Source organism: Sugiyamaella lignohabitans, chromosome C (assembly GCF_001640025.1).
Source record: "Sugiyamaella lignohabitans strain CBS 10342 chromosome C, complete sequence".
In the NCBI taxonomy this organism is placed as follows: domain Eukaryota; kingdom Fungi; phylum Ascomycota; class Dipodascomycetes; order Dipodascales; family Trichomonascaceae; genus Sugiyamaella; species Sugiyamaella lignohabitans.
The window spans coordinates 2488545-2507937 of NC_031671.1; the positions used below are offsets into that span (position 1 = coordinate 2488545).

At 44.1% G+C, this 19393-nt stretch overlaps 5 protein-coding genes across 5 annotated transcripts; 4 read left to right on the forward strand and 1 right to left on the reverse strand.

The window, feature by feature from the left end:
• Window positions 1-1592: 1592 nt before the first annotated feature.
• Window positions 1593-2147, forward strand: AWJ20_4501 (uncharacterized protein; the record flags this gene model as incomplete). Its single annotated transcript, XM_018881578.1, has 1 exon — window positions 1593-2147. The coding sequence occupies one exon, from the start codon at window positions 1593-1595 to the stop codon at window positions 2145-2147; it is 555 nt and encodes a 184-aa protein (XP_018734157.1).
• A 3419-nt stretch (window positions 2148-5566) lies between these two features.
• Window positions 5567-6826, forward strand: YPS3 (Yps3p; the record flags this gene model as incomplete). The annotated part of the gene is made up of 1 exon (XM_018881579.1): window positions 5567-6826. One exon carries the CDS (start codon window positions 5567-5569, stop codon window positions 6824-6826), a length of 1260 nt encoding a protein of 419 aa, XP_018734158.1.
• A 3689-nt stretch (window positions 6827-10515) lies between these two features.
• DAK1 (Dak1p) lies at window positions 10516-12303 on the reverse strand (the record flags this gene model as incomplete). Its single annotated transcript, XM_018881580.1, has 1 exon — window positions 10516-12303. The coding sequence occupies one exon, from the start codon at window positions 12301-12303 to the stop codon at window positions 10516-10518; it is 1788 nt and encodes a 595-aa protein (XP_018734159.1).
• Window positions 12304-12997: 694 nt separating this feature from the next.
• Window positions 12998-13432, forward strand: AWJ20_4504 (uncharacterized protein; the record flags this gene model as incomplete). Its single annotated transcript, XM_018881581.1, has 1 exon — window positions 12998-13432. One exon carries the CDS (start codon window positions 12998-13000, stop codon window positions 13430-13432), a length of 435 nt encoding a protein of 144 aa, XP_018734160.1.
• An 858-nt stretch (window positions 13433-14290) lies between these two features.
• AWJ20_4505 (uncharacterized protein) lies at window positions 14291-15910 on the forward strand (the record flags this gene model as incomplete). The annotated part of the gene is made up of 1 exon (XM_018881582.1): window positions 14291-15910. The coding sequence occupies one exon, from the start codon at window positions 14291-14293 to the stop codon at window positions 15908-15910; it is 1620 nt and encodes a 539-aa protein (XP_018734161.1).
• Between the last annotated feature and the right edge of the window lie 3483 nt (window positions 15911-19393).

The following is a 19393-nucleotide window of genomic DNA, read 5'->3' on the forward strand; positions in this document are numbered from 1 at the left end:
CCCCGCGGCTCCTCTCGCTTCGCTCGAGTCGGGCATGGGGATGGGTGGAAGGGAGGGGGTGCGGTGGGGGTGTGGAGCGGGCGTGGAGGGAGGGGTGGGATGCGCGGGTTTGGGGGTGGCTGGTGGTGTGAGGAGGGTGCGGGTGCAGGGCCTGGGATGGTGCAGTGCAGCTGGCAACAGCGTATTTGACGTACGTGTCAAGCCCCTCACCTGACACCAGCCTCCAATTCGTCGCCAAACTCAACTTCCTCATCACACAATCACCTCTGTCCTCCCTCGTAACACCCCCAGCTCCCACCCCCACGATCTCATCCACCCTCAGCGGCCCCCACCCCCAACGCCCGACTCGAGCGCAGCGAGAGGAGCCGCGGGGTCTGGGGCTGCGCCCCAGCCGCCGGAGGCAGCACCCAACCCCAGCCCAGACCACCTAACCAGTCGCAGGACGTGAGATACGGGTCACGAGGCTGGTTGGGTAAGGCGGGCCGGACACCCAATTGCATGATTGTTGCATGATAGGCGCGCAATCTAGCTTTTTCCCAAGCCCTACCCTACCACCTCCGCTGCTAAATGGTCCCAATCACTGATTAATCTTCCGGGGATCCTGACCCTGCTGTGCTTGTGCTTCTTCCCTGCTTCTTGACTTGTTTCTCCATCATCCAGCTCTTCTTTGTCAAATTTGCCAGTATATCACCACAGAAACCGGTTTGACGAACTCTTTCTTCCAGCGACAAACTTCTTCAGCTCTCGATTATTTCATATCTCAGTTTCATCTCGACTCTACTTCCGTCTGAAAATCTGCTTCAAATTTACTTTGCAAGTTTTGATCTTTAGTCTCTCACATATTTTGCTCTTAAGACATAGTTAGATCGTTTAGCCCCGTTGATTTCAGCTTCTGGCTAGACTCTATCCAGCTATCGACTTTTTGAACTTTTTGACTTTTTTGCACTTTTTGTTTATATAGCTTTGTTAAAGAAGATATCTTCTTTTTCGAAGTTTTATATCTTTTTTTCACTCGACTTTCGGCAATTTTTTCAGTTGCTCCAGTTACAGTACAACAACAACTTATAGTTCGATATCATACTTATCAGTCTTGCTACTGAATTTATCGACTTATTAACATCATCAACTTCGGACCGAGTCAGCTCTGCTCAGCTAACAACAGCACCAGACCGAACTTGACCCAACACCCGACTCAAGCTTTTCTGCAGTCTGTAACTACCAGCAATACTACTTTTTTATCTCTGTTAGTAGGTAGTTAGCCGATTCAGCAGTTCAGTTGTGATTGATTTAAACTCCCCATTATATTCAGCCAACCAACGAATGAACAAATTAGAAGCTGTCCAAGTGAACGTATACGCACTTATCAACCCTCTCATCACTTATACATCAGCAACTTTTTTATAACCACTCATCATATTCATCATTTTCATTATTTCAGTAGAATTTTGATTCAACAAACAAGCAAGCAACCAGGTGTATATACGACAGCCTGCTAACATTATTTTTTATACGACTTTGAACCGACATTTATCAGCATTTTGACTCTCCAACCATAACAGTAACGACCATATCACTACATTAACACATCGAATATGAGCTATTATTACACACCTTCACCACCTTCTGCCTCAGGTAGCCTCTCGTATGGTAATGACTCTATGTCTGTCAACCATACGAGAGTGCCATCATACAACACCACAGCTGCAGGATCAGTGGCTTCATACTCGAGACCAAACTCAGTGTCTCCTCAGTTCACCAATGCTTTTCCAGTAAGTGGTTCGTTCTTTGGAGCACAACCCGTTCATCATAACCGATCGTGCAAGCAGAGGTTTAATGCGTCGAGAGGCTTTGAGATGGAAGACGACATGGAGTTCTGTCCGGCACTTACCAGCGATCGGTCAAGTGCCTCATCGTCGGTTTCTTCGGACTCGTCTGACTATCATCAGGACTACACTATCTCTCGCCCTGCCAATCTCGGCTCACCAATCTCGTCTCCAGCAAAGACCAATGCTGTTCTTTCAGCAGCATCAGTGTCTCCTAGCACACCCGCCATCTCGCGAGTCCGCAAAGCCATTGAGATTGTCGATCCGACCACCGGCCTGAGAGTCTCGTCTCCACCAACACCCTCGGCCGGTTTGAGGAGATGACTGTAGCCCTCTGCTGCCCGTTACACGATATATGAATGCTCTATTTATTTGGTGGTGAAATGACCTTATGTTATATATCTTATCTATTATTTGTTTGTTAGTACTCGGTGTTTTGTACTTTTGATTTCCTTTTTGTCTCCCGTTTGTTTTGTCATGACTGTCCATGGACCTTCCGCTCCTACGATTTGTTTATAGCTACAATATACTCTATTCTTCTACCCACTCTTCGCGGAGCGCAACGGGGTCTGGGGCAGCGCCCCAGCCGCTGGAGGCAAACTTCACCCCAGGATCCTGCCTCCGGCGGCTGGGGCGCTGCCCCAGACCCCGTTGTGCTCCGCTTCGCAGAGCGAGCGTGCATGGTTATCGCTCTCGGGTTGCATTATCGCGACATCTGGGGTTTGTTGGAAGTACCCGGTTGCTCACCGCAGCGATTACTATTCGGTTGTGTGGAGTAATGCACCTGTTCCGTGAATTTGAATGCTCGTCTCCGAGACACTTCGTGTCCCAATTAGTAAAATAGCTGAAGATTAAAAACAAAAAGTCTGGGTGAGTCCCTGCTGTTACCTCGACAGTGCACATCACTGTCAGCAAGTTTATAACAGAGATATAATTAACGTTCCCATAATCAACGGGATATTATGGTCATGCCAAAATGTGTTAGCTGTAGCTGCATAGCTGGACTTCTATTTTCTAGAAGCGAACTGCCAAATATTTAAGTTGATCGTTGGCGGCAGCTTACTAGCCCTCATGAATCGGTTCAGGACCATTTGCTGCGGCAATCACGGTCACAAAACTGTTAAGTTCACTGAGAACGAGACTGCACTGGTAGTAAGCCTTAGAGGCTTTATTTGTCCTCTCTTACTGGCCAATAAGCAAAAACAATTTCTTTATACACATGCTAACGATCCAAATCTTGCTAATCTTCTGGCTCAAACTCAACTGCAATATACGTACCCCACCCACGTGTGGGTGAGCTTCTCTAAGTACAAAGGAAACACAAAACTCAAGTGTCTCTGCTACTCTAGTTCGCCATATATTGGTATATTTGTTTCAGTCGACACGAGGTTTGCACCAGTGTCAATGCAAGTGTGCCTCTACCCCCCTTACCAATCGTCATCTGGTTCTCAAAATTCAATTAGTAAGGTTAATGTCACTTTTCTGCTAGGAGCCCCGGTAATCCATGGTAATAATCGATCCTTGAAATATCGTTATAATATAGGGACCGATGATTATACCATTTACCTAAGTGAACGACAGATACTTATGATTGCAAATAAATTCAAGTCTTGCTGTAGGGAAATATCCCGTGGCAAAGGCAATCTACTCTGTTGGTTCTGATGACTTGGTGTTCACTTAGTACCGAGACCGCATAAATTAAAATGCTCTTATGTCCATAATCCTAGCTTAATGCGTAAACTCGAATTTTGGATTCTACAGAACTCCAATTTAATAACCTCAAGGAAGCTGTTCTTATAGACATGAAAACACTCTTTCCCTTTGTTAGAATATGGGCCAAACGCAGGCCACAAGTTGATCCTCTCCTTAAACTTCCACCAGAGATTCTTCATGAGATTTTCTTGTTTTTAGATATATACGAATGGTTGAAATATAGACAAGTTTCGAAGCTATGGCTAAACTATTTGATGAATGATAGTAATTTGTGGCTTTCGGCTATAGGTAACTATCATAAACTGGCACTGACAAAAATCTGCTTTCAACTTGCATTTCCAAAGTCCAGGACGGTGCCTAAACTGAAACTCACCCTCGCGTATGATGAACCAATCTTTGACATAACTACTTCACCGTGGTTCGGTCCTTATAAAATTATCGTTGAACATTTAGAAATTCAAAGTGTCGGATTTTGGCACAGGACACACAGGTATGAGTTCTTTGCTGAACCACATGCAAAACTGCCTCCCGCTAGAGCCATAAGCGTTTCACACAAAAGTCTATTTTTTGATATTGATGTCACATTTTTTATTTCTAGCATTCCTGATATTACTACAGCAGTGGATGTCACGACTAGCAATATAACTTCAAGTTTATCGTTAGAACCAAGCATAAAACCAATTCGAGAATGGAACGCTTCTCACTTTGAGTCAAACATGTGGTCAGCCGACATCAGTCAACATCTCTCCGCCACCATTGAAAAACGATCAAGCGTAAAATCATTCTCAATTTCTAAATATAGGGCAGCAAATGAAGTGATTGATTGGCATCCGTTGGTTTGGCTGCATTTGCTGGGTGCTTTTCCTAATCTTGAGTGTCTCTCTATATCTCTAGATGGCTCGGTACTAGACCTCTCCCTTTTTCTTGAGTTTACTGCTCACTGTTGTCCTAATTTAAAGGCAATCAAAATATCTAATTTGGAAAATTCAGATAGAAGTCATCAGAGACGTGTTTCCCCAGTTCAGCATGAAGATATGGAGGATATATTTAATATTTACGGCAATTCATCGCAATCCAGGCCAAGGCAGCTCTTAAAGAAAAAAGGGGTTTTAAAAGGGTTGAAAAGACTTGAGATTATCAATTACATCAGAAACGTATCCCATCTCTTCTTTGTCTATGGTTGTGGGCCCAACATTGAGACTCTGATATTTAAATCATTCCTAAGATCAGAGGTACCTTGTCCCAATATCTTCTGGCTTCCGTTCCCAAAACTTAGGAACCTAAGTCTCGCTGACAATCATATGGTAACTGATGATTATATCCTTGATGTCCTGGCAAAGTGTCCTGTTCTTGAATGGATAGATCTCAGCTACACCTCTATTACTTCAACTGGTTTACATGCCCTTCTGAATCGAGGGGTTTCTCATATAGCCATAGAAGGCGTAGCTATTGACTCAGGATCTCATTATGATCTTAATAGAGATGGAGCTACAATATCCTTGGTAGCTTTTGATTTTAATATCATGTAGAATATTGTCTTGGAACCTGTTTTATATCTTCATTCCATACTTGGGGTCCTTTGACCTCATATGTAATAGTTTATAATTATATACAGATTGTGGTTACGTATATGCCTGTTCACCGCTTTCTCGGGAATTGACTTAAATGCTGGGCGGCATGGAAGTGGAAGTGCAGTATACTATTTGTCCACAGAATTAGCTGATAAGCTATTCTTTGAGGCTCTAATAGGGGCTCCTTGTCAAGATTAACAGTCCTAAAAAGAAATAAAGCCCCCTCTTCAATACGATTGATAGGTAAATATCCCTTATAGGCAAGTGCTGAAGCTTGGACCACACTTTAATCTCGCATAACTACATTTGGCAGGTGCATGTAGCCAAGAGACTAGCCCATACTCGAAAGGATATTGATTGACTTCTAGTAGCTCCTTCAAAGCTCCTTTTTATATAAAAGTTATGATATGTATCTATGGCTGGTAGCTTGGAATTCGATCTATTATTCTCAAAGACAAGATGAAGCTGTCGGTCAACCTGTTACCAATACTATGCCTGCTCTTAGCTAATACTGCCAAAGCTTGTTTAACAGGGAATTTCAATGTTGTAAACTCATCTTTAGAGATAGCTAATCCAGGAGTGGTGTGGAACCAGTTCGAATATGTGCAAAGGAAAGCACCTCCCGCCATGACAAGAAACTTGAACAAACGTCAGATAGGTGGAGGTACTTTCCAAGAACCATTGGATAATTATCTAACCTATTATACTATGAATGTAACAATTGGTAATCCTCTTCAAACTCTCAATGTGTTAATAGATACCGGCTCGAGTGATCTTTGGGTACCAGGATACAACTATGGAGGTTTTGATCATAGGCAATCATCTACTTGGAGTAAGCAAGACGACAATTTTGCTATTAGATATGTAAAAGGATATGCCAGGGGTATGTGGGGAACAGATACTATTGATTTCTCATCAGGGGCCAGTATTACGGACCAGCAATTCGGGGTTGCTATTGACTCGAGTGACTCCGCGATGGGTGTTTTTGGTATTGGTCCCATAAACTCAGAAGCAGCAGACACGCTATATTACAATATCCCTGAATCTCTAGTGAGGCAAGGACTTATCTCCAAGAACATTTACTCGATATATCTTGACGATCAAAATAGTTTGACTGGACATGTTCTTTTTGGTGGTATTGACCGGGAAAAGTTTGTCCCACCGTTGCAGACAGTCCCTGTGACGTCTACATCAACATTGGAAGTTACTTTAAGCTCTGTTAGCGCTGGTGGTCAAAAAACCATTTCTTCAATTTCAGTGGTACTAGATACGGGTACTTCACTTATGTATCTTCCCAATTCCTATGTTAAAACTATCGCGAAGGCATATGGTGCTACCTACAACCAGGAACTGGATATGTATACACTAAACAAGTCTTCCTACAATAATCTACCGGAATCTGTAAGATTCAATTTTCAAGGAGTGGTGATTCAGGTTCCTACTAAAGAAGTGATTTGGCCCCTTACATGGTTCACAGGGAAAAACGAGGGGGGCAAGTATGCCTTGACTATTATGCCTAACACTCAATCACTCGGATATAATATCCTAGGAGATACATTTTTACGATCTGCCTATGTTGTGTACGATCTAGATTACCGTGAAATATCCATTGCGCCAGTACGATACAGCCGTCTTAGCGACGTTGTGCCAGTCATTGGCAAGTTGCCCACGAACAATATGGATTCTGATTACTATTCAGATTATTCTGAAGATGATTAAAATAGAACATAAATATACATGACGTGACCCACTATAAACATTTGCCGGTAGTTACCACCAAGCATCTTTCTATCTATTAGGGGATATAGGAGCATCTCTTTATTGATTAGGAAATATAGGGTCCATTTCAGGTGCACCCCTAACTGTGTCTAATATTAACCACCAACATTCAAAATACGGTCAATGACATGCAGCTGTCGTTATTTAATGTAATGTGGTCCACCTATACCCGATAGACATAACATTATACCCCCCGAACCCGTATTTTACCCCACCTAAGAGACGAAGCCTCAAATACTGCACAAAACCCGGCGTGATGTAACAAAACGGTACGGCATCCACACGTTTGCCAAGGTTTATTAGAAGTACATGTTAATAAATCCTACCGGTTGCTATAACCAATAGATCTTTCGATGGTGATACTGTATAACACGAGTCTCCTTAATTTTCCTTCCACCTTTTACATTTTCTCCCTTTCGAAAGATTGGATAGAAACCTGTACTGAATAAAAATATATAGCATTAAAAAAAAAATCTCAGTTCAGCCTCAAACTGCAAAGTTATAGATGCCGCAAACATACCTTTGCGATCCAGTTACCTAGGTTCATGGCTATATTAAGATCAGGGGCTGCTAGCACTCTGTAGGACTGCATACATATACAGCTTTGACCACTCAGCCACATGGATCTGCAAACATGAAACGTTGGCAATAACTGTGGTTCATCTTTTGCAGCGGTTATAGAGCTCCTCCGGTAGTAGAGAGATATCTGCAGCATTTTACTAGCATTGGCTCCTGAAAAATCAGTAAAATCAATGTGAATTTTAAATCAATATCAGCAGCATCTCGGATGCATTATCATCGGTATCGTAATTTAAGGTTTAGTCCGAATTTTCAGGGGTATTTGGTATTCCCGCTTTTGGATAGTAATCAAGATTTGCTGATCCGTTAGTTAAAATGGTAAGACGTTGAATATGCAAGCTTAATTAGGAAACATGCATGGGCTTGACACTTCACCTGGAACCACAACACTGTCTGAGAAAAGGGGGAAGCCCCTTATCACTGGTTATCGTGACCCTTATAAATAGCAGGATGATTCTTCAGCCTGAGTTTTGTTTGGCAATCAGAAATATTATACCGATTCCTTGATATTATTATATCTTCCGCTCATTTTAATTAATCCCACCCATTGTCACTCCTTGTTTAAATATAATACCACTTTTTTATTCTCGTCTTCACATTGTCTATAATATTTCCAATGTTGTCTAGGTCAGCTCTCCTTCTATTTGTTTCGTTAGTAGCCAGTGTTACTGCTACTGATATTAACTCGGTAATTCAAAGTTTTGGTCAATTGAAAAGCGCTTCTGATGCTTGTGATGCCAAGGTTGCCAGTTACAGTCACTCCCAAGGTGTTGGCCCAACCGAGGAAATTCAAAAAGGGACCTCAAACGTTTGTAAGCACGTTAGCGACTTAGCTTCCGATGTTAAGGAGCTTGGTGGTTCTCTTTGTGACGAGGACATCAGTTCCCTTCAAAGCGCTCTTGACTCGGCTGGTCCCAGTATTATTAAGCTCCTTGAAGATCTCGCAGTCAAATACTCTGACTTTTCTGAAGCTGGAATTTCTGGTGCTATTAAAGGTGATTTGACTTCTTTCCAAAATGGCGTTGACTCGATTCAATCTTGCCAAGCCTTCAAGGACAATTTCTCCAAGGATTTCGGTCAATCTTTTGACCTGATCAACAAGGCTTTCGAATTGGCTGTCGGCACTTATAAAGATTGTGGTTCCACTGGTAGTACCACCAGTGCTACTTCAGTTACTGTGGCTGCTGTTGCCTCAAGTCCAGCTGCTAGTTCTATTGCATCTGTTGCTGTTTTGGCACCTGAAAGCTCCAATGTCGCTGTAGTTGCTCCCGCTGCCTCTACTGGTCCTGCTGCCCCCGCTGCTCCTACTGGTTCGGCTCCTGCTGGCACTACTGGTTCGGCTGCTCCTTCTGCTCAAGGTACTTCGTCCGCTGGCAATGGAATCTTGTATGAAACTGTGGTCGTTACCTACACTTCTGATGACATTGTCTACGAGACCACCACAGTCTGTCCTTTGACCGAGACCACTGCTGCTACTTCTGTCGCTGCTGTTTCTGCTCAAGCTACATCTTCTGCTGCTGCCGTTGCTAGTTCTCCTGTTTCTGTTGGTGCTGTTGCTGGATCTTCTGCTGCTTCATCCTCTGCTGTTGCTTCTCAGACCACTGCCGCTCCTGAAACCCCAGCTACTGGTGGTACTTTGTACGAGACTGTTGTCGTTACTTACACCTCAGATGATATTGTTTATGAAACCACTACTGTTTGTCCTTTGACTGAGACTACCGCTGCTACTTCTGTCGCTGCTGTTTCTGCTCAAGCTACATCTTCTGCTGCTGCCGTTGCTAGTTCTCCTGTTTCTGTTGGTGCTGCTACCTCTGGAAGCTCTTCTCCTGCTGTTGGTGGTACCGTTTACGAAACTAAGGTTGTCGTCTACACTTCTGACAATGTCGTTTATGAGACCACTACTGTTTGTCCTTTGACTGAGACCGGCGCTGCTACTGCTACGCCTGCTACTTCCGTTGCTGCTGTTGAGACCTCTGCTGCCTCTCCTGAAGCTACTTCTTCATCTGCCGCTACTGCTTCCCCTGTTGAGACTTCTTCATCTGCCGCTACTGCTTCCCCTGTTGAGACTTCTTCATCTGCCGCTGCTGGTCCTTTGTATGAGACCAAGGTTGTCGTTTTCACTTCTGAGAATGTTGTCTACGAAACTACAACTGTTTGTCCTTTAACTGAGACCACTGCTGCTGCTGCCGGTACTTCACCAGCATCTGTTGCTCCTGTTGCTCCTGTTGCTCCAGTCGCTACTTCATCTTCTACCCCTGTTGCTGCTGCCGTTGCCGCTGCTGTCACCTCTGTTGCTCCTGCTGCTGCTCCTGCTGCTACTTTGTATGAGACCAAAGTCATCTACCAAACTTCAGGCAATGTTGTTTACGAGACCACTACTGTTTGTCCATTGACTGAGGGCGAGACTGCTGCTGCTACCCCTGCCGTTTCTCCCGTTGAGACTCCTGCTGCTACCCCTGCTGCTAGTACTACTGTCGTGACTCTTTTTGTGACTGAAGAGATCACTGTCACTGCTGCTAACGGCCAGGTCTACACTACTCAGGAAGTTGTTCCAGCCCAATCCACTCCAGTTGCTAACTCAACTGCCCCTGCTGTTCCTGCCAACTCAACTGTCCCTGCTATTTCTGCTCCTGTTGTTCCTGCTAGTTCCGCTCCAGTTGTCGCTCCTGTCAGCTCTGCTGCCCCTGTTGCCCCTGTCAGCTCCGCTGCTGCTCCCGTTTCAAACTACACTAGACCAAGCAACTTTTCTTCTGGTTCCACCTCTACAGGTGAAGTTCAAACATCTGTTGCTGCCAGCAGCGCTCCAACCTTCTCTCCTACTCCTTCTGCCGCTGAGGAATCTAATGGTGCCACTTCCTATGGTGTCATGACTAGCGGTTTGATTGCCGCTGTGCTTGGTAGCGCTTTTTTCCTTCTTTAAATGAATATATAGGTTTAGTTTAAAGCATAGACTTTTTTGTATTTGTTAAATAATATCTAATTAAAATTTTCCTCTTCATGGAGCCACTAAAACTAATTGTTGAATTCTAAGGTTTCTATTATTTTATTATTTACACTAGATCAGTTATACCTTGAATCAACTCGTAAACAGCCCAAGCACCGGGATCAGGAACTGGATCTTGGACCTTTTCGGCAGAAACAACATAAGTCGCTCTTCCAAACTTAGCTTTGAGATTTGCGGTATTCTCAGCAGCCTGTCGGGCAACTTCACATGCTTTCTTAAGATCATGAGTTTTAGCTAGCTCTGCACAAAATGGAATCAGAGTGTCCATGACAGTACGATCACCACTACGAGCTGAGGTGTACTGGTATAATGAATTCATAGCAGACTCGGCAGCAGCAGCATTCAGCTTAATGTCCAGACCATCGGCATTGAGCTTATGTTGGGACAGGTAGGCAGTGAATGAAGAAAGCCAGATGCAAAGAATAGCCCCCAAACTACCTCCCATATCATCGAGAATATCAATTAGATGGCCCAGGACTTCTAAAACGTTGTTTGAGGAGAATACTTTATCATCTAGTTGCAGGACTTTTTCTGATGTTTCCTTAACGGCAATACCACAGTCTCCATCACCCATGATAGTATCCCATTCTGTCAATTTAGGCTCCTTATCAATTGCCCTTTGACAAGCATGTGAAATTATGTTCTTTAATCTCTCCTTGTCCATGACTAATGTAGTCTTCTCGTGGCTATCAGCATTGGATTCGCTAATGCCGTCCACTTCTGATACGGTTCTGCTGAGGTCTTTATAGTCATTTGCAACATATTGTGGCCATCCGGGAACAGAACAACGTTCATTAAGCAAGTCAAAAATATACTGCTCAGAAAGCTTCGTCTCTCTTGCTACATTTGAGATATTGCAAAGTGAGATGGAAAATCCTGGGCCATTAAGAGAAGTTTCAAATGTTCCCGATAAGATTCGCTTGGGAGTGATGTTCCACTTATCATTGAGTACTTGAGTAGCGACTCGAGAAAGACTACTAAGTTCGAGTTCTGAAAGCCCGCCGAAATTGTTGACCAACAAAATGACCCAGTCATTTGGCTGGAACTTGACAAAAGATCTGGTTGTATCAGCAGGGTCAACGAGGAAATTAATCATCATGCCAACTAGTTCTTCAGGCTGGGGAATAGGGGTCAGTTGTTTTAATCCCTTTTCATTGTGAATACCCATTCCCAACACACAGGAATCTAATGGGATCTCTTCATGGCTTGATCTTCCTGGAACATGACAGTGGTCAAGAGATGAGCCAGAAGTGACAGTGTTGGCATTCATACTGCGTCCCAAGTCCATACATTCATCAAACGATTTTCCAGAATCAGCATACGCTCCCAAAACCTTCAATACTAGAACATTACCAGCCAAACCTCTTCTGCCGACTGTGTCGATTGATGCTGAACCTTTAGGAAGGGTAGCATCATCAGTAATGGGCAACAGGGCGATCTTGGCATTGGAAGGAATTAATGAAAGAGCCTTGGCTTTCTCACAAGCAAGACCAAAATGTAATTTGTCTCCAGTGTAATTTGTAATTACCAAAATTACTCCTTTCTCAGATGGAGATACTTTTATAGCACTCAAGACCTGCTTGGCACTAGGACTGGCAAAGATATCACCATTGACAGCAGCAGTTAACATTCCATTGCCAACATATGAAGACCAGGCAGGTTCATGACCAGAACCACCTCCTGAAATAATTGACACTTTATCCTTGGAATGGTAAGGATTGTAGATAACCTTTTCTGAGGGGATAAAATCAAGGTATGGGTTAGCATTGACGAGGTTCTCTAGAGCCTTGACAACAAGGCCATTACCGTCACTGAAGAAGTGTTTTTTAGACATTCTATAGGTTGTAGTAGAAATAGTTTAAGAATATTATTCCTTCAGAACTTCTGAACTTGACAGGATTTATATATATAGAAAGCAAGCTATGAATCAACTTCCCCATTCTTTTTTGGGGGTGTTACGCCAATTCGATAAGTGGGGGTCTGGATAAATAGATATGCATAGTCGTGGGGTACCTGGAGGATCTTCACGGAACTACTCAAAATGGCATACCGGTGGAGACAGAAATATAGGATAAAGTTCCAGGGACAAATAGGTTATCTAGAAAAAACTGGACATAGAGCTTGGAAGTACATGTGAGATTCATGTTTTTATTTTTATATTTGTCTATGGATTTTGGAAATCGAGGTTCACACCGATGCTCGATATAACTTATCATAGAAATGATAGACCATATATTAGGTATACTAGAATTTGTACTACGTAGTTAGAAAAGGCCCATAGCTGAGTGGATATGTCAATTCTCGATCTCAACCCATTTTTCTAGTATGACACCTTTACCAGGCTCTTTTCTCATTTCAACTATGCTGTGTACTTTGACTACTCCACGATCCCCCAAAACTGCCACCACCTCCCCAATTATGTGCATATTATCACGTGCTCGGGAATCCGATATCTAACTATCCGTGGCGTCTGGCGCACGGCACATAGCTCGATTTCTCTTGATCAAACTCCTTATTCACTATCAAAAATGGGAATTAAAACTGAAATTGATATTAATGCCAGTCCTGAGAAGGTTCGTGAAGTGTTCCTTAATTTTGAGGCATACTCAGAATGGTCTAAATTCATTGAGCAGGTAATCAAACCTAATTCAAACGCCCCCACTGCTGGTGATAAACTGGAGGTAACCATCAACCCTGGGTCCAAGATGGTAATGAAACCCACTTTGTTGAAGAACACGGAGGAAGAATTTCAATGGAAAGGTACTCTTGGAATTCCTGGTCTGTTCGATGGTACTCATCGATTCCAATTTGTGAAAACTGATGATAACAAGACTCACTTTATCCAATCTGAGGAGTTTTCAGGCATTCTCACCTGGCCCATTTTATACTTCGTTCAAGACTCTACAGTTCAGGGCTTCAAAGACTTTAACGAAGCATTGAAGAAGAGAGCTGAGTCCCAATAAAGTCTTTATAGACTAATATCATTTTATTTTATTTCGTTTCGTATTTTTTGTTACTTTGCTTTTTTATTTGCTAGCTTTTAATTATTATTATATGTTTACAAGAATGTCACGTGGCTTGTGTGGCCATGATAAAAAGATGAGCATGTGCCGCTATGATATGCAGAGGTTACTCTTATCTGAGACCCTTAGCTGCACCGGTTACGCAGGTCCCGACCGGTCCGTCTAGTAGCCTTCAATATGTTTATCAAGAGTGTGTCCAAAACACTTTAAATACCGATACCCGATAGTTTATTATCCGCTTTTTCTGTATTTTGGTTAAAAAAAGTATCGGATAAGTATCAAACCACTTCTGTCGGTTAACTGCATTCATGGCAAATACTCAACATGTAAATCCGGTTTGGATGACAATGAAGTCTGGTATTTTTCGGTCCTTATCGAAATCGTCTATATTACACCAAAATTAATCGATCCGAAGAATCTATTGATGTATCAAAAACCAATTGAGACCGGATCATTGGTCAAGTGGGGCATCTCTACGGATCGCGTAGATCAGGCCTGCAATGTGCCCCGCAATATAAAAATATGCAATGCCTTGTACCCCGCGTTTACGAGGAGATTTCCGTCTATATCCGACAGTGAGAACATTGCTGACAATAACACGGCACCGTATTGAGTTAGACCCTTGAACCCATCAGGTGGACTCTATCGTTTTTTTATATAAATACTCATACATTCCCTGTAATATATATATATATTCTTCGTATCTTATATTGGAATCAAAAAAAGATTTGTCAACAGTACATACCATAAACTAACTCATGCTCCTTTGAGCCTACAGCTCACATCACAAGATTCACAATGTTTTTACAAGCGTATTCAGACCACACCGGACTGATGTTACTGGCTATTATTCTGGGTCCAATCCTCTTTCTTTTTGTATATCGGGCTTTCCTACACCCGGCAGCGAAGTTCCCTGGACCTTTCATTAACAGGCTGACTGGTCTTCCAGAGTTGAAACATGCTTGGGAAGGTGATAGACATCTTTATCTATATCGGTTACACCAGAAATATGGCCCTGTGGTGAGATATGCGCCAAATAAACTGTCCTTTGATACTGCAGAAGCTCTGAGTGATATCTATCACGGCTACAAGCCAAATATCTGCAAATCCGATTTCTACAATGCGTTCCCTGCTCTCAAAGGATTCCCCTCGACTCATAGTGCCATCGACAAGCAAGTCCATAGCCGAAAACGTAGAGTGTTGTCACATGCATTTTCCAACTCTGCTATCCAGTCGATGGATGACTATATTTTTACCAATGTCAAGGAGTTCTGTAAATTACTGGGAGATAAAACAAGGGATGTAGTCAATGTTCCCGGAGCAAGCCCTGCTAAAAACGTTTCTGCCCTGTCCATTTATTTGACATTTGATGTCATGGGAGAACTCTGTTTTGGCAAAGCGTTTGGTATGTTAACCAAACCAGATATCAGATCAATTGCACATTTGATTGATTCTGCTGCTCATCGACACTCTGTGTTTGGCAGCTACAGACTTCTTGAAACTTTACATCTTAAGAAGATATTCTTCAGCCAGCTTGCTGCCAAAAGAGAGAGGTATATGACATACTCCAAGGCACAAGCCACTGAAAGAACTTCTCGTGGAGAAAAAGGTGATGATGACCGCAGAGATTTTTTCTACCACCTTCTCCATGCTAAAGATCCCGAAACCGGTGAGGGTTTCACTATGAACGAACTATGGTCTGAATCCAACCTTCTCATTGTGGCTGGTTCCGATACTACTTCGACCGCATTGGCAGCTACTTTGAGATATTTGGCTTTGTACCCCCAAACTCAGAAGCGTTTGGCACAACTTGTCAGACAGCACTACAGTTCAGCAGACGAAATCCGTTCTGACCCTGCTACTGGTGCCACTATAAGTAGTAAGATTCCTTACTTACGAGCTTGTATCGACGAGGCCATGAGATTGGCTCCTCCAGTGCCAGGAATTTTGCCCAGACTTGTGCTGAATAACTCGGTGATTAGTGGTTACAGGGTTCGAGCCGGAATCGAGGTCGGTGTTACCACATACGCCATGCAGTATAATCCGAAATTCTTCCCTGATCCTCATCAATTTAGACCCGAGAGGTGGTTGGACGACCCTCATGAGGCAGAGGTCGGTCGCTCGGCATTTGCACCTTTCTCAGTGGGTTCTCGAGGATGCATTGGTAGAAGTTTGGCTTACGTTGAACTGGAGATGGCTGTTGCCCGTACGGTGTTCATGTATGATTTCAAAACTGTAACCGACGGTGAATACGGTGATGGAAAGTATGGTATTGGCTACTCTTCTTTCCTAGATATCCCACCTGGAGACGAGCTCCTCCGTGACGGAGAGCATGAGACTGCCTTTAGAATCTGGGATCATTTCGCTTCCTTCAAGGATGGTCCCTTAGTTCGATTCGAGCCGGCCAGTGAAAAGTAGATCGCCGCCATATAACACCACTATTAGTTCAAAAAAATAAAATTATACTGCCCTGAAAGATTTCTGGCAAGTCGGGGTGGTCAGTCGTTGCCTCTGACAAAATAGGGCCAAGTGGAGCTGCTTCCGGACAAGCATTTGTCACCATTGCCTACCCAGTCCATTCTTCGCTATAAAACTGCTCACACACTTCATATATCCACTCTTATTCCATATATATCATAGCTCATAAATCGATTCAAATAACATCAACCCGCTCTACTCTTCTCCAGAGCTTCTGGGCCGCTACTTTGCCTCCGGCGGCTGGGGCTCCGCCCCAGACCCCGCTGCTCCTCTCGCTGCGCTCGAGTCGGTTCGGGGGTCTTAATTGGCTCCAGGTCTATCTCCTGGCCCCGAAAATGCCATTAGCTGGATACTGAGTGGCTTGGAGTACTCCTCTCCAATTCGGGTCATCTCTGACAATTGACCTCTAATCGCCTTAGTTAACACTTTCGTTACACGATACGTTAACATATTAGCCATAATAACTGACTCACTTTATCCGTATTCAGAAGCGATCTGATAAACTCCCACAATGTGTTACAACTTCGCTCATCCCTAAAAAAAATCTCAAAATATAAATCATCACTCATAAATTCATTAGCCATCTAGTAGATACATTTGGCGGAGCTTGCTCAGTCTTTGCTTGCGCTCCTTTACATAGCTGTCGTTATCGTCATCATTCTGTTGATCCGAGGCGGGGGAGGATGGTTCTCTACTGCTCCTAGTCGCGAGATTATATAGCTCGGTCCACCTCAGGGACCCGTCTGCTCCTTTTTGTATATAAGGACAGAACGATTCGTGTTCTTCGTTCAAATCTGTAGATGCTGGTTTCTGTCTCACAATTATCCGTCGAAAGCAAAGATCGCAAGAGAGCACCTGCGGGTCCACAGTATGTGACGACTCTGCTTGTCGCTTCCACCCTAACAATGTAATCAGCAAACATGTCTTGTCAATGTCTGTGATCCCCATGAAATCGTCTAACAGCGGTTTGTCGTCAGAAAGCCCTTTAAGAATCGGATTATATGTAAAGGAACATGACTTTAGAAAGTCTTTAATTGGTAGCAGTGAATTATACCGACTCAGTATTAACGGCTTTTGAACAGATATGGCCGAAGGAAGTTCGTAAATGTCGTCACTACACCAACGGGATTTCCAAGGGCACGAGTCTGTATGCTGGGAAACGAGCATATCCCCGTACCTTGCCTGAAGAACTTCATATATATCAGGGTTGGTGCCGATATTTATATTGAAAATTTTGTGGCATGACACACACTCAATTGAGTTTTTAGTGGCACTGACCGACGACTCGACACATTGCCAGCCATGTTTCGCACATGCGACACTATTGATTTCTTTAAGGCCCGATGGAACATCCCACTGTTTGTACGTAAATGTCGACAGTCTGCTGAGAAAGTTGTCTCTAGACCACGGACTATAAGCTATAGAAGCAGCATTTTTGCTCACCGAGCGAGTCTTCTTTTGAATCATGAACTCATACGCCAGCGGCAGTTTCTCCCGTAGCGAATCTGACGAAGACGACTTCGCCAGCAACGGCCGCTTCCTCTTCTGAGGACTAAACGCCATAGGCAAATCGTTCCTAACCGCATTCAAAAACGAGTCGAGCACCTTCTTCGACGGCGACTCACCCGCCAAATCTCCCACCTCCAAGCCAGCATTCTTCGGCGTCGGCGTACTAGGAACTGACGACATTTCACTCCCAGAACTGCCGAACTGCCCTGACATGAACTTCACCAACATCAGATCCATCTGTCAACCTGCATACATGCGGCTGAGGGACCTGCCTCCGGCGGCTGGGGCTTCGCCCCAGACCCCACAGCTCCTCTCGCTGCGCTCGAGTCGGGCGTCTACGGGCCCCATCAGCTGAAATAAACAGGTCAATCTTGGATTTATCACCTGTTTTCAACCTGTAATTCATCCCAGGGGTAAATTTTCCCCTTGAAACCCCCTTCCATCCCCCACCCAAGAGCTCCTGGACCCTGGACGCCCGACTCGAACGCAGCGAGAGGAGCCGTGGGGTCTGGGGCGAAGCCCCAGCCGCCGGAGGCAAGACCCACCCAGCAGGGTCCAGGGGTGCATCCGCTCATTTTTGCGGCTGGCAGGAACGTATTCGTGCTGCTGAACAGGGTTTAGCTCTGGTGAGTGAGAGAAACGCGAAAATAAAATTGTGTGCAATCTAACTTTAATGGTGAGGTTGGGATTTTGAGCTAGATCGTTTCCAGTATGGAAAAGTAACTCTACAAAATACCCCTGCCGAAAGCATGGCCCAATAAGGGTACAGTTAGACCTGCCATTTCCTGTCCAGGTGCGTTGGAGGGTTTTGGGGGTGCTTTGTTTAACTGTGATCGGTTAGCACCATGCATAGCTGTGCCTCGAGGAGCGTCGATAGCCTAGTTCAGATGACAATTTAAACGGTGGTGAAAAAAGGGGGAATCCATTGTGGAAAATTAGCAGTATCACTAGCTGCATGGCTATTCTACTCTAGCTATTCTACACTACTGATAGCTATTGTTGCTGATTAGTGATAATAAAAAGCATATGGCACGTCAAGCACGATGCGCATGGTATGTAACCCGACTTGTGGCAGCAGCCCGTTCTCGAACAAGGCTCTAGGAAGGCACTAGTAGAAATAGTAATCCTAGTAGCAGTACTAGTGAATCCAGTAGCAGCACTAGTATCTATTCTTAGATGTGTATTTAGTATTAAACTCATAGAATTCAGAAGATCAAGGGGCTGGTTTCTTAAATTAACCTCATTTCCCGGCTTCCTAGTTGACAAGTTAACGTTCACCAGCCAAGCGGAATGAATGGCAGATCAGTAGCTAGCTGCGAATGTATGTATAATTGTTGATGTGATGATGAATCGAATCGGTACACCATGAGTGCGATCCAGAGAGTAGTCAAGCCAAGCAATGCAAGGGCGAAAGAGCGGCATCAGAAACAAAGCCAAGCCTTAGAAGCAGGGGAAATTGAGGCAGCAGCAGCAACAACAACAACGGCACAGGGAACTAAGGCAACAGCAACAACAAAAACAACAACAACATCATCATCATCATCATCAGCATCAGCAGCAGAATCGGCACAAGAGGCAGAAATAGAAGCAATAGTTGTAGCAGAACTAGAAACAGAAATAAAACCAGTAATTGTAGTTGTAGTTGTAGCAAGTACAGGAGAAACAACGTCAGCAGACAGGGTCCTCCGGTAAGCCGGTCCGGGGGATTAACCGGACAATCCAGTGAGCGGTCTTGGCACCGTCATTCTTGCGATATTTCAATAGAAGACGGCGGCGGATGTCACGCTGCAGGGGAACCAGCAGATAAAATTGCCATGCCCGTGACGAGGGAGAGCCACAGGAGCCACAGGCGATTGCAACGCTGATGGATCCGAGACCAATCGGCGAGAACTCTCCCGATGAGCATCAGGCGGC